We start from the raw sequence: 14,669 nt of genomic DNA, 5'->3' as shown, positions 1-14,669 counted from the left end.
TGGAACGATGCTGCTCTTTTAACAGGGTTATGTTGTTATTGTTTCTTTTCCCCCCCCAAGAGAGGTCGTAAAAGACACCCCCCCCCCCCCCCAAAATGTCTAAGTTCAATGGTTTTACAGCCAGTTTGATTATAGCAAACAGTTACTGTGGGCAAAAGCCTAAGTATTTTTAAAAGAAACACTTGTACAATGAAGGGGGAGTGGCCAGTTCTTTCAGCTCAGCTTTTCTCTGGTTTGGTTTGGTTTGGTTTTAGCACAGTAGTGTTCTGAAGCTGCTGGATCCAAAGAAGCAGGTTCAGACTGGTACTCTCCCTCAAACTTATCTCCTGTAAGACCTTGTGTTTGATTTTACCTTTTGTGCAATGGGGTGGGGATTGTTGCAAATATTTGAAACAGCAATAAGTTGGGATGATCTGGTGCGTTGTCAGATAGATTAAGTTATTCATTTTTCTGTTGTCTTTTGTTTGTGTTTCATTCGGTAATCTTGTATATAAATTCTGTTTTCTTTAAAACTACGTGATTTGACCAACTGTATCCCTTCTGGAATGTCTATGTTGCTTAAGACAACTAGCAAACTTAGGGTCAGGGCCACTTTTTTCAAATGTTTTGGAGGGGTCTGGCCTCAGGTAGGAAAGGTATTAGGAGTTGAAAGCAGATTTTAGGGAGGAGGTTAGAAAATAGAGCCTCAAAGGCAATGATCTCAGGATTATTCCAAGTCCCATTTGCAAGGAAACATCAGAAATATTACACTTAATTGATGGAATGTGAGACTAGAGAACTGGAGGACAAGGAAGGGCATTAGATTTCTGAGACTCGGGAGCGAGTTCTGGGTTTGACCTGTACAAGATGTATCTCCAGCCCCTGCTCGAGTTTGGAAACTTGGAACTCAAGGTTGTGAAGCTGCTAACACTTCTTACAGGCTTGTTTGTCAAGGACACGTGGTACATCATGACTTCCCACACCACAGGCACACGTTTCGCTGATCCATCCTGCCATACCTTCGCTTTATAAATAAATTAAACGAAAAGAGAAGACAGCTTATCTGTATCAAAGTAAAAATCAAGCAGTGGACAGTGCAAACAGTAGAAGAAAGTTCCTTCTACTGTTGCATCTTAATATGACCTGGACTAATCCTCGCAGGAAGATTTGCTCGTGCTGTTGAGGAGGGTTTAAACCAGCCTGACAATGGTATAGAAACCAGAGAGGAACCTCACACAGGAGAGAAGCAAAACTGAAATACAAAAGTAATAAGCAAAACTGGAAAATAGACAGTGCAAAAACAAACCTCAAATAAAATCAGAATTAAGATTAATAATAAAATAATCAGAATTAAAGGCACTTCATCCAAATTCATTTAGCATTTCAATAAAGGTTGATTATTTGAAGGCACAAATTGAGGTACTTGTTTATGATTGAACTGCCACTAAAGTATGACCAGTATTGGAAATGGTGTATCCAAGAACATTCATTTTTTAAAAAGAATAGACAAAAAGAAAAAGAAAATGAATAGCATCTTTTTCAGAGACAAGATGAGCATGTTAAGAAAGAGGATCAAATGATCAAGATATACGATCAGTTTGGGTGGGGTTAAGAAACAGCAGGGGTCAGCAAATATTGGTGGGAATTGTTCAATAAACTACAAAATAATAATGGCAATGTTGGGCATAATATCACTCAGGAAATCAGACGCATGTAATGTGGTAATGCAACAATAATAAAGTAATTTCAAATTTACAAACAGACTTGGTCGACCTAATCAGCAATAAGCCATAGAAGGTGAATTCCTGGAGTGTCCACCAGCTGGATTTCTAGAGCAATGCACTGGAAAAACAAATTAGGAATCAGGCTATTTTGATTTGTTGTAAAGTCGTCATTGGAAAATAATGATTATAATATAATAGAATTTCACAGCAAGTTTAAATGTGATATTTTTCATTCTGTAAATAGGGTCCTAAATTTGAACAAAAGGAAATTAATAAGATATGAGATGCATATTGACAATAATGGATTGGGAAAATCCAGTAAGTGATTTCAGAGTAGATAGACAATAGCTGGCATTTAAAGGAGGAGTAAATGACTTACAAGAAATATTAATGCCTCCAAAACAAATACCCAGACAGAAATGAATAGAAATAATCTCTGGTTTAAAAAAAAGTTGAATATTAGATTAGGTCAAAGGAAATAATTTAGAGGGATGCTAGAAAAAATAGTAAGGCTGAGGAATGGGAACAGTTTAAAACCCAGCAAAGAATAATCAAGAGAATGAATGAAGAAAGGGAAAAGAGAATATGACTGCAAGCGAACAAAAAACATTAGATTGAAGAACTGCAAGAGCTTCTTGCGAAAGAGAAATATTGCTCGGAAATATGTAGTTTTTTTATATATGGAGACAAGAGCATTTATAATGGAGAACATAGAAACTAAACAATTAGTTTTCATCTATGTTCATGGAATAAGATATATAAAATCTCCCAGAAATATTAGGCATTGAAGTGAAACTGAAGAACTGAAAGAAATTAGTATTAGCAAAGAACTTGAAAATTTAAAACAATTGAAAAGTGATAAATTTTATGTACCAGATGAGCTACGTCTCAGAGTACTAAAGAATGCGAGTAGAAAAATAGCATATGCACAAGTGGTTATCTTGCAAAATTCCATAGATTCTGGGAGGGTTCCTGCAGACTGCAAAATGGCAAAAGTAACCCTGCTATTTTAGAAGGGGTGGGGAAGAGGGAGAAAGAAGAACGACAAAACTGTTCGATTGATGTCGTTAGTGGGGAAGACATCAGAATCCACCATAAATGATGCAGTCATTAGATGCTTATAACATAATAGTAGTGTTGGGCAGAATCAAATTTCATTTTCATAAATCAATTTATGTTTGACAAGCCTGTTGGTGTCTTTTCAGGATATTATTAGAAGCATGTATCAAGGACCTGATGTAGTGTACATGGACTTTCAAAAGCCTTATAATAAAAAGGCCTCATGTAGTGGTCAGTAAACAAAATTAGAACATTAGATTTGGGGACAATGTATTAGTACAGATTGAGAACTGGTTAACAGACAGAAAGCAGAGAGTAGCAAGAAACAAGTCATTCTCCGAATGGAATACTACAAGGATCAGTGCAAGGCTCACAGCTCCTCAATCCACATCAATGATATGGATGTGGGAACAATTTGCAATGGTTCCAAGATTAGTGATGACAGAATCAGGTGGGAGTACAAAGTAAAGAGAAAAATGCAAGGAGGCTTTCAAGGGACCTGGACAAGCCAGGCAATGGACAGGTGGAATTTAATGTAACCAAGAACCAAATTATTCTCTTTGGTAGAAAAAAAGAAAGGCGGAATGGGTTTTAAATGGTGAAAGGTTCTGAATGTTCTTGTTCATGAATCATTGCAGGTACAATAATCAATAAGGGAAGATGATTAGAAAGTAAAGAGAACAGAATCTCAATTATAAATGTGAATATTCCTCAGAGCCTATTGGAAGCTATTTGCAATAACCAGAATCAAGCAAACCAAACAAGATACGATCCCATTTACAACATCTCATTTACTTTTCCCTAGTTTATCGCTTAAACGCATCTCTCTGTCTGTCTGAGTGGGGATTAGAATCAAAGAAGATTGGGTTTAAATCACAAATATTAATTAGATTACCTTCTGATGAAGGGTCACTGGACCTGAAACATCAACTCTGCTTTCACTCCACAGATGCTGCCAGACCTGAGTTTCTTCAGCAATTTCTTATTTTGTTTCAGATTTCAAGCATTCACAGTTCTTCGTTAATTTTATTCAATTACCTTGCTTAATTTTGCTCTGTAAATGCTATTGTATTATTAACAAACTGTTAACTCTTTTGTTTAAGCCATAAACTTGGTGTCTGATTTGTTATTCAAGAAGTCTGGTTAAGAACTATTAGGGGAATTTTGAGGCTCATTGAGTATTAAATTTTACTGTGTTGTAAATACAGGAAGGGCGAAGTTAATTTGATTTGGTTGTCTCCGTGTTGTAACAATGTGGTTATGTACAGTGAGCCAGCACTTCCAAAGCAAAGGAAAATAATTTAACACAAAAGTTATCTCATGTTTTTTTTCTCAAACCAAAGGTACATTTCTGAGTATGGGTTTGAATGAAGATGAGATTATGTATTGATTTTTGTTTGTTCCACTCAGAAATAGTACAAGATATTAAAATAGCTGCCAAACAACGTACCTCTTGACAATAGCTTTCTTTGCTTCTTTCTGTCCTTTGGTATAATGGGAAATCAAAACATCATTTCCTACATAATGAGAATTCAGATTACAATTTTACCATTGCAAGTCACATAGCATAATTAATCCAAGACAACCACAGATGCCTTTATACAGAACATCTTTCTACCATGCTTGTGTCAGCTAACTTGGAGGTTTGAGAAAAGGAAGTGGTCCTCCCTCTATTTATCTGTATACTTGTAAGGTGTGGAGAATACTTACCTTTCCAGGATTTTATTAAACCTCCATAAGTTAAATAGACCCAATCCTACCATCCCATAAGACCATAACACATAGGAGCAGAAGTTAGGCCATTCAGCCCATTGAGTCTGCTCCACCGTTCAATCATGGCTGATATGTTTCTCAGGAGAAATTGAGGATGGCAGATTCTGGAGATAAAAATCGAAGCATGTCGTGCTGGCAAAGCACAGCAGACCAGGCAGCATCCGAGGAGCAGGAGAAACTGACCAGCTGTGCTTTTCTAGTACCACACTCTTGGAAACTGATCAGTTTCTCATCTCCATTCTCCCACCTCCTTCCCGTAACCCTTGATCCCCTTGACAATCATGAACCTATCTCAGTCTTAAATACACTCAACGGCCTTGCCTCCACAGCCTTCTGTGGCAATGAATTCCCATAGATTCATCATTCTCTGGCTGAAGAGGTTTCTCCTCATCTCCATTCTAAAAGGTCTTCACTTTGCTCTAAGGTTGTGCCCTCAGGTCCCAGTCTGTTCTACCAATGGAAACATTTTCCCAACATCCACTCCTTCCAGGCCATTCAGTATTCTGTATGTTTCAATCAGATCTCTCCTCATCCTGCTAAACTCCATCGAGTATAGACCCAGAGTCCTCAAATTTTCCTCACATTAAGCTTTTCATTCCTGGGACCATTTTCATGAACATCCTCTGAACGCAGTCCAAGGCCCAATACATTCTTCCTGAGATATGGAGCACAAAATAGCACACAATACTCCAAATGTGGTCTGACCAGAACCTGATGGAGCCTCAGAAGTATATCCCTGCTTGCATATTCAAGTCCTCTCAAAATAAATGTCAACATTATATTTGCCTTTCAACCTACAAGTTTATCTTGAGATAATCCTGCACTAGAACTCCCAAGTCTCTTTGCACTTCAGACTTCTGAATTTTCTCCCCATTCAGAAATAGCCCATGCCTCTATTCTTCCTACCAAAGTGCATAACTTCACACTTTCCCATCACGTACTCCATCTGTCACTTCTTTGTCCACTCTCCTCACCTGTCCAAATTCCTTCTGCAGCTCCCTCCCCACCCCGCCTCCTGTGCTTCTACCTATCTTTGTATCATCTGCACACTTAGCAAGAATGCCCTCAGTTCTTTTATCCAGATCGTTAGTACAGAAAGTGAAAGGTTGTGGTCCCAACACTGAGCTTTGCAGAACACCATTTGTCACTGGTTGCAAAGCTGAGGAGGACCCTTTTATCCTCACTCTCTGCTTCCTGCCAGACAGCCAAGCTTCTATCCAGGCTAGTACTTTGCCTCTGATACCATAAGCCCTTATCTTACACAGTTGCCTCCTGTGTGGCACCTTGACAAAGGCTTTCTTGAAATCCAGGTAGATAATATCCATTTATTCTCCTTGGTCTAACCTGTTTGTTACTTCTTCAAAGAATTCTAGCAGATTTATCAGGCATCACCTCCCTTTGATGAAACTAGGCTGACTTTGTCCTATTCTACCATACACTTCCAAGTATTCAGAAATCTCACCCTTCACAATGGATTCCAGGATCTTACCCACGACCAAGGTCTGTAATTCTCCATCTTTTGATTTACTCCCTTTTTAAACAGGGGTGTCACGTTTGCAATTTTCCAGTCCTCTGGGACTCTACCTGATTCTATTGATTCCTGAAAGATCACCACTAATGCCTCCACTATCTCTTCAGCTATCTCCGTTAGAACTCTGAGGTGTAGTCCATCTGGTCCAGGTGATTTATCCACCTTCAGGCCATTCAGTTTTTCTTGCACCTTCTCCTTATGATGACCACCATACTCAGCTCTGGCCCCTCACTCTCTTGAATTTTTAGGATATTACGCTTGTCTTCCACGGTGAAGACAAACGCAAAGTAATTGTTCAGTTCCTCTGCCATTTCCTTGTTCCTGTCTACTATCTCTCCAACATCATTTTCCAGTGGCTCAGTATCCACTTTTGCCTATCTTTAGCTCTTTATATATCCAAAGAAACTCTTACAGTCTTCCTTTATATGATTGGCTAGCTTACCCGCATATTTAATTTTCTCCCTCCTTATTTCTTTTTTCATTGTCCTCTATTGGTCTTTGAAAGCTTCCTAATCCTCCTGTTTCCCACTGTCATTCAGCACATTTTTTGCTTCTCTTTTGCTTCTATGCTATCCCTGACTTCCCTCGTCAGCTATGTTGCCTCAACCCAATACGTACTACAGAGGTAATCTAAAGTAGGACTCTCAATTACAAAGTTGGAAATGCATGACACCAACTGCATATTATAATTTGTTTCTTTCATAGTTAAGAACAACTCTTGCATCCTACCGACTGGAATTAGAAAATAGTAATCTTGTTCAGATGAAATTAGAAAACAACAATTTTGATTTAGATTTCTGATCTGGACATATTTGGGTGGGGTGGGGTTTGAGAGCTGGGGAGATGGATGGCTTGGCAGGATGGAGTCAGTTCCAGAACCATGGATTCAGGCCAGTATGTATTGGATAGGCAATGTCCAGGCCGGAGGGGTCATGCTGATGGCTATGAGTCTGAGGGTTGAAGCTGACATCAAAGCAAAGGGAACTGGTCAGGGAGAGGGATCTGCGCTGCACAGAAGTAAGGGAAATTTGAGGTGACCACACATTTTGAGAGACAAAGAACATGTGCACACTCAACACTTGCTTTAACTCAACAAAATGTGAGACAGCTGGATCACTTTCCAAGCTAATACTTTGACTAGACTCAACCTGCAGGGTTTAAAATTTTACACAAAGCTCAGCAGTTAATTGTCAGTTGTCATGAACTGGTGAATTCTCTATGGCAACATCTCCACCAGAGTTCATTTGCCAACCAATTAACACTTCCCTCTCCCACATTATAAATGTCATTTTCCATTTATATTCATCTTCTTCTCATCTATCCTGGTGAGTACAAGACAAAAAGCTTTGGCAGAAGGCGTCTTTTTTCAGCAAGGCTCAAGTTCTACACTACTAAATAACTATATGAATAGGTACCATTGTGGCAAATGAAATTCAATTTGGCTGATGTGAGATAATGTCTTTGTATACAGGTCAGACATACCAACATATTTTCCAAACAATGTGAAGCTAAGAACTGGAAGAAGAGACCACTTAAGGTGCGTTTACAGAAATTACTAAAAACAAAGCACGGGTACAAACAAACACTTGGGTGAAATTCTGGTCTTTTTGATAAGGAAACTCAAACCAAAAAAAGGTGTGTTATAGTGATATAAAGCTTTTGTTAGGCTGCATTTGGAGTACTACATACAGTTCTGGGCACCATACTACAGGAAAACATATTAGTTTTGAGGAAATGTAGAGCAGATTGACAGAACATTGCTTGGGTGAAAGGGCAAAATTAGGGGACAGATTGCATAGTCTGAAAAAATGGCATTCCCCACCAACCCACCAGATCTAGTTAATGAAGTACTGCTTAAAATGATTAAAGGATGTTGAAAAATAGAGAGAGAGCACAAAACAATCTTTTTCATATTTCCAAGTTTTTTTGTCTTGCACATATCAGGATAATTCATAAAAATACTTATGTAAAGGGAAAACAATACTTTCACTGTGGTAGAGGAAAGTGTTGTTTAGTGGCAAGTGGACTCTGAGAGAATCCAATATAAGGGAGTATAACCTTGAGAGTTAGCATCCAGCTATTAATTAGAGTCAGCAGAGTCGTCAGCACTCTGCCAACTGGGTTAAACCTGCAGCAGGTAAAACAGACACTCTGGAAGGAGCAGTTACAAGTGATTTGGGGTTATCAAGGCCAATCAGGCAGGCCAGGCAACAGTCTAATGGAAAGAGAGGAGTTGGTGAGGGCAAGTGAAGCCACAGCTAATGTGGCACCCACAATCTCTGTAGGACACTTCTTTGGGCCAAAAAGTGCCCAGAATAGTGGGCTCACCTCTCAGTGGAAGGCACATTTCTGCTTAAAATATACTAATGCCTTCAGGCTTTAATTGGCCTCTGGGCAGGAAAGGCATCCAAACCTTACATACCATTAGCTGGATGGCAAGGCAGTGGGAAGATATCAAGCACTCCATCTCCCACTTTCCTCATTATCTTACAGGCCCATCAATCGTCAAACCTGCCCTCAACCCTTTCTCAAAAGACTGGTAAAATTGAGCCCACTTCTTCATTAACAGGTTAATTGACATATGTACTGTCCCCAAAATGACTGCTGGTTCTTGATCAACTGAAAGTTACAAATGAGACTGATGATTTTTAGCGAGGCAACATATTAAAGGTTAAAGCTACATGATGAATAAACAAAATAAAGATATAAATGAGTCACTATATAACTGAATGAGAAAAAAGGTTCAAGGGGCTGAATGATTTACTCTTGTCCCTATACTTCTAGTTTCAAAATTAAACAAACGTTGCGCTGTAGCCACTATCATATGTAAAGCACAAAATTCATCGATTATAACAGAAACTAAGTTTATCATCTGCTCTTAAAATTGCATTTCTGGTGGGATTTGCATAAAGCAATATTTATATCAATCATAACTAAACTCCTTGCGTGCCTATTTTGCTCTATTAACTGAAAGAGAACACACATTTTAAACTGAGTAACTGTAAACCTTGAATCTATTTCACATATTTATACTCTCAGAACATACGAAAAACCAAATCGAAAATGTCTGTGCATGGTTATACCTTCGTGTGTGCTGCCATCTCCTGGCTCCATCAGAAGGCATCCTTCAGTTAGTTGTTCATGATTCGAATTTGAACGCTGCTTTTTATAAAATGCAAAATCAATCAGTAAATTTTTAAATCTACAAAATTGGAATCAAGAAAAGATTTTCAAAACAAATGGCCGACTTGCTTTCTCATTTCTTGAGAAATTTTCTTCAGTGAGTTTCAAGTGACTAAAAGCACTTAAGTCATTCTGAGCATTTTGAGTTTGCTGTAAAAATCCAAGTCTTTCTCTCTTTAATTAGGAAGCCTAGTTTTTTTTTGTATTGGTAAATCTTTGTGTCAGAGCAGGTGCACAGCGGTCAACAAGGACAGACAACAATCAGAAGATGTAGTATATATTGACGCAATGACTTAGAAAGGAAAATGGATCCTCCAATCAACTTTCAAGAGATCGGGAAGAAGATAAACAGCAGACTACAAATCCAGCTCCAGAGTTTTTGAGGGAAAATTTGGTGTGAACTGATGACACAAATTGAAGTAAATTATCTTGTAGCCATTACAAAGACATAGTTACAAGAGATCAGAACTGTGAATTTAACTTTCAGAAAGAGTGGAGGGAAGGCAAAGGCAGTGGAGTAGCACTATTAATAAGGGATCAAATGAGGACAGTCATGAGAGATGGCCCAAGCTCAGGTGATAAACAGTCCACTTGTATGGAAGTAAATAATAGTAAAGAAAACACTGGTAGAATTAGTGTTTAGGCACCTAAAAGATAACCACAGAAAAAATTATAAATCAACAAATAATAGGAGCGTGTAAAAAGGGAGTTATAATTATGGGTGAATTTAACTTTCATGTTGTTTGGTCAATCAAGTTAGAAAAGGTAGTTCTGACAACAAACTCAGACAGCGCATGAGGGATACTTTGAGAGCAATGTTTCATGGAGTCAACCAGGGAACAGGCTAATCTGGATCTGGTAATAGATAATGAAGCAGGTTTAATAAATAAACTCAGAGTCAAAGATCCCCCAGGAAGTGGCAAGAACTTAAAATTCAGTTCAAGAGCAAGAAACTTGGGTCCAAAACAAGTATATTTAACTTAAACAAAGGGAATTACAATGAAATTAGGACAGAGTTAGCTGAAGTGGATGGGGTAGATAGATTAGCAGGTAAGACAGTAAGCAAATACTGGCAAATATTTAAGGAGACAATTCATAATTTGTATGGTTTACTTAACAGGGTAAATTGAAACCCAGGATCAGTGGCTTAGCACAAAACAGTGACATCACAGGTAAACCGTAAAGTCATTGGTGACAGCCACTAACTTCATCAATACAGGTTATTTTCAGAGCAGATGAAATATGAGAGTAAACCAGCCAATAATATAAACAAAGACTGCAAGATTTTTTTTATATGTCACAAATTTAAGAAGGCAAGAATGGACATTGGATCACTGGAAAACGAGTAGTAGTAATAAGAAGCTAAGAAATAGCAGAAGAACGGAATAAATACTTTGCATCAGTTTTCACAGTGCAAGACACCAGCAGCATACCAGAGTTTAGATTAGATTAGATTCCTTACAGCGTGGAAACAGGCCCTTTGGCCCAACAAGTCAACACCAAAGAGTAACCCACTCAGACTCATTTCCCTCTCACTAATGCACCTAACACTATGGACAATTTAGTACGGCCAATTCACCTGACCTGCACATCTTTGGACTATGGGAAGAAACCAGAGCACCCGGAGGAAACCCACGCAATCATAGGGAGAATGTGCAAACTCCACACAGTCTCCCAAGGCTGGAATTGAACCTGGGATGCTGGTGCTGTGAGGCAGCAGTGCTAACCACTGAGCCAGTCAGGGGGTAGAGGTGGGAGTACTGACCATCACAAAGGAGAAGGTGCTGGGGAAGCTGCAAGATAAAAAGGTGGTTAAATTATCCAGACTAGATGGACTATCCCCAGAGTTCTGACGGAAATAGATGTGAGGCACTGATGGTGATTTTCAGGAATCCCAGAGGACTGGAAAATGGCAAATGGAATACTATTGTCCTGAATGTATTTGTAAATAAACCCTTTGGATTCTCCTTAATTCTATTTGCCAAAGCTATCTCATGTCCCCGTTTTGCCCTCCTGATTTCCCTCTTAAGTATACTCCTACTTTCTTTATACTCTTCTAAGGATTCACTTGATCTATCCTGTCTATACCTGACGTATGTTTCCTTCTTTTTCTTAACCAAACCCTCAATTTCTTTAGTCTTCCAGCATTCCCTATACCTACCAGCCTTCCCTTTCACCCTGACAGGAACATACTTACTCTGGATTCTTGTTATCTCATTTCTGAAGGCTTCCCATTTTCCAGCCATCCCTTCACCTGCGAACATCTGCCTCCAATCAGCTTTCGAAAGTTCTTGCCTCATACCCTCAAAATTGGCCTATTTCCAATTTAGAACTTCAACTTTTAGATCTGGTCTATCCTTTTCCATCACTATTTTAAAACTAATAGAATTATGGTCGCTGGCACCAAAGTGCTCCCCCATTGACACCTCGGTCACCTGCCCTGCCTTATTTCCCAAGAGTAGGTCAGGTTTTGCACCTTCTCTAGTAGGTACATCCACATACTGAATCAGAAAATTGTCTTGTACACACTTAAGAAATTCCTCTCCATCTAAACCTTTAACATTATGGCAGTCCCAGTCGATGTTTGGAAAGTTAAAATCCCCTACCATAACTCCCCTATTATTCTTACAGAAAGCTGAGATCCCCTTACAAGTTTGTTTCTCAATTTCCCGCTGACTGGTAGGGGGGGGGGTCTATAATACAATCCCAATAAGGTGACCATCCCTTTCTTAATTCTTAGTTCCACCCAAATAACTTCCCTGGATGTATTTCCGGGAATATCCTCCCTCAGCAAAGCTGTAATGCTATCCCTTATCAAAAATGCCACCCCTCCTCCTCTCTTGCCTTCCTTTTTATCCTTCCTGTAGCATTTGTATCCTGGAACATTAAGCTGCCAGTCCTGCCCATCCCTGAGCCATGTTTCCGTAATTGCTATGATATCCCAATCCCACGTTCCTAACCATGCCCTGAGTTCATCTGCCTTCCCTGTTAGGCCCCTTGCATTGAAATAAATGCAGTTTAATGTATTAGTCCTACCTTGTCCCTCCCTGCCCTGACTGTTTGACTCACTTCTGTTCTCAGTTGTAGCTCACTTCTACCCCAGAAGAGATTCCAATGATCCAAAAATGTGAATCCTTCTCCCATACATCAGCTCCTCAGCCATGCATTCATCTGCTCTATCCTTCTATTCCTGCCCTCACGAGCTCATAGCACTGGGAGTAATCCAGATATTACTACCCTTGAGGACCTCCTTTTTAAATTTCTGCCCAACCCTATGTAATCTCCCTTCAGAATCTCAACCTTTTCCCTTCCAATGTCGTTGGTTCCAATGTGGACAATGACCTCCTGCTGGCCCCTCTCCCCCGTGAGAACATTCTACACACTCTCTGAGACATCCTTGATCCTGGCACCAGGGAAACAACACACCATTCTGCTTTCTCTCTGCTGGCCACAGAAACGTCTGTCTGTACCTCGGACTACAGAATCCCCTAACACAATTGATCTCTTGGAAGCTGACGTACCCCTCGTTGCATTAGAGCCAGTCTCAATACCAGAAACTTGGCTGTTCGTGCTACGATCCCCTGAGAATCCATCACCCCCTACATTTTCCAAAACAGCCATACTGTTTGACATTGGTATATTTACAAAAGACTTCTGCCCTAGGTGCCGACCTCTCTCACCCTTCCTGGAGTTAACTCATCTGTGTGACTGTATCTGAGACTTTCCCCCCTTCCTATAACTACCATCCATCACATACTGTTGCTGTTGCAAATTCCTCATCGCTTCTATCTGTCTCTCCAACCGATTCACTCAATCTGATAAGATTCACATCCAACAGCATTTATGGCAGATATAATCCACAGTAACCCTTAAACTCTCTTTAAACTCCCACATTTGACAAGAAGTACATATCACTGCAAAGGAGAAAGTGAGGACTGCAGATGCTGGAGATCAGAGCTGAAAATGTGTTGCTGAAAAAGCGCAGCAGGTCAGGCAGCATCCAAGGAGCAGGAGAATCGACGTTTCGGGCATGAGCCCTTCTTCAGGAAATCTTCAGGAGCCCTTCTTTCCTGAAGAAAGGCTCATGCCCGAAACGTCGATTCTCCTGCTCCTTGGATGCTGCCATGTCACTGCAAAGGCCATTTTTGCACCTTCACAATCTACAGACCGAGAAAATAACACCGTCTTATTCAACTACAAACTCTGCCCCAGGTTAAATAAATAGCTATGGCTTATAATTTAAGTTTAATCAAGAGACTTATCTCCAAAAAACATATAATCAAGAAAGAAACCACTATACTCACTACTACAGCCTTTCTCTTGGACAGACTTAAAACAACAATTAACTTATCTGATTCTGTGCTGTGAACTTCGCCCAACAGTTACTCCAAGATTAGTTGTGAATTTCACTGTTTGTTAATTTTCCCAGATGCACTCCGATGTCCAACGATACACGAATTCAAACAGCAAAGGCGATAACCAAGATGGTTCTCTCTCTCTCTCTCTCTCCTGCACTGCACATGGTGAGAAGGTGCAAAACTTGACCTGCTCTTGGGAAATAAGGCAGAGCAGGTGACTGAGGTGTCAGTGGGGGAGCACTTTGGGGCCAGCGACTATAACTCTATTCGTTTTAAAATAGTGATGGAAAAGGATAGACCACATCTAAAAGTTGAAGTTCTAAATTGGAGAAAGGCCAATTTTGATGCTATTAGACAAGAACTTTCAAAAGCTGATTGGAGGCAGATGTTCGCAGGTAAAGGGACGGCTGGAAAATGGGAAGCCTTCAGAAATGAGATAACAAGAATCCAGAGACAAAAGGGTAACTAGGGAGAGAATAGGGCCCCTCAAAGTTCAGCAAGGCAGCCTTTGTGTGAAGCCACAGAAAATGGGGGAGATACTAAATGAATAGTTTGCATCAGTATTTACTGTGAAAAATTATATGGAAGATACAGACTATAGGGAAATAGATGGTGACATCTTGCAAAATGTCCAGATTACAGAGGAGGAAGTGCTGGATGTCTTGAAACGGTTAAAAGTGGATAAATCCCCAGGACCTGATCAGGTGTACCCGAAAACTCTGTGGGAAGCTAGAGAAATGATTGCTGGGCCTCTTGCTGAGGTATTTGTATCATCAATAGTCACAGGTGAGGTGTTGGAAGACTGGAGGTTGACTAACGTGGTGCCACTGTTTAAGAAGGGCGGTAAAGACAAGCCAGGGAACTATAGACCAGTGAGCCTGACCTCAGTGGTTGACAGGCCACTGTTGGAATATTGCATGCAATTCTGGTCTCCTTCCTATCAGAAAGATATTGTGAAACTTGAAAGGGTTCAGAAAAGATTTACAAGGATGTTGCCAGGGTTGTAGGATCTGAGCTACAGGGAGAGGCTGAACAGGCTGGGGCTGTTTTCCCTGTAGCGTC

At 40.0% G+C, this 14,669-nt stretch overlaps 1 protein-coding gene across 9 annotated transcripts in view; it reads right to left on the bottom strand.

Annotated features, from left to right (window-relative positions):
• Nucleotides 1-14,669, bottom strand: part of kiaa0586 (KIAA0586 ortholog) — a 515,789-nt gene that overhangs the window by 483,206 nt on the left and 17,914 nt on the right. For 7 of the 9 annotated variants that reach the window (XR_006312780.1, XM_043697759.1, XM_043697766.1 and 4 more), the window contains exons 3-4: nucleotides 9,150-9,228; nucleotides 4,213-4,279 (exon numbers count right to left, since the gene is read on the bottom strand). Coding sequence is in view for 8 of the 9 variants with exons in the window: in XM_043697759.1 (XP_043553694.1) it covers nucleotides 4,213-4,279; nucleotides 9,150-9,228 (146 nt within the window). In the remaining variant the exon portion in view is untranslated. The remainder of the gene's footprint in view (nucleotides 1-4,212; nucleotides 4,280-9,149; nucleotides 9,229-14,669) is intronic. The other 2 variants (XM_043697760.1, XM_043697762.1) reach the window with 1 other exon arrangement.

This window comes from Chiloscyllium plagiosum, chromosome 10 (assembly GCF_004010195.1).
Source record: "Chiloscyllium plagiosum isolate BGI_BamShark_2017 chromosome 10, ASM401019v2, whole genome shotgun sequence".
Lineage (NCBI taxonomy): Eukaryota > Metazoa > Chordata > Chondrichthyes > Orectolobiformes > Hemiscylliidae > Chiloscyllium > Chiloscyllium plagiosum.
The sequence above is the reverse complement of the archived record's forward strand: the minus strand, read 5'-3'. Positions and strand labels throughout refer to the sequence as shown.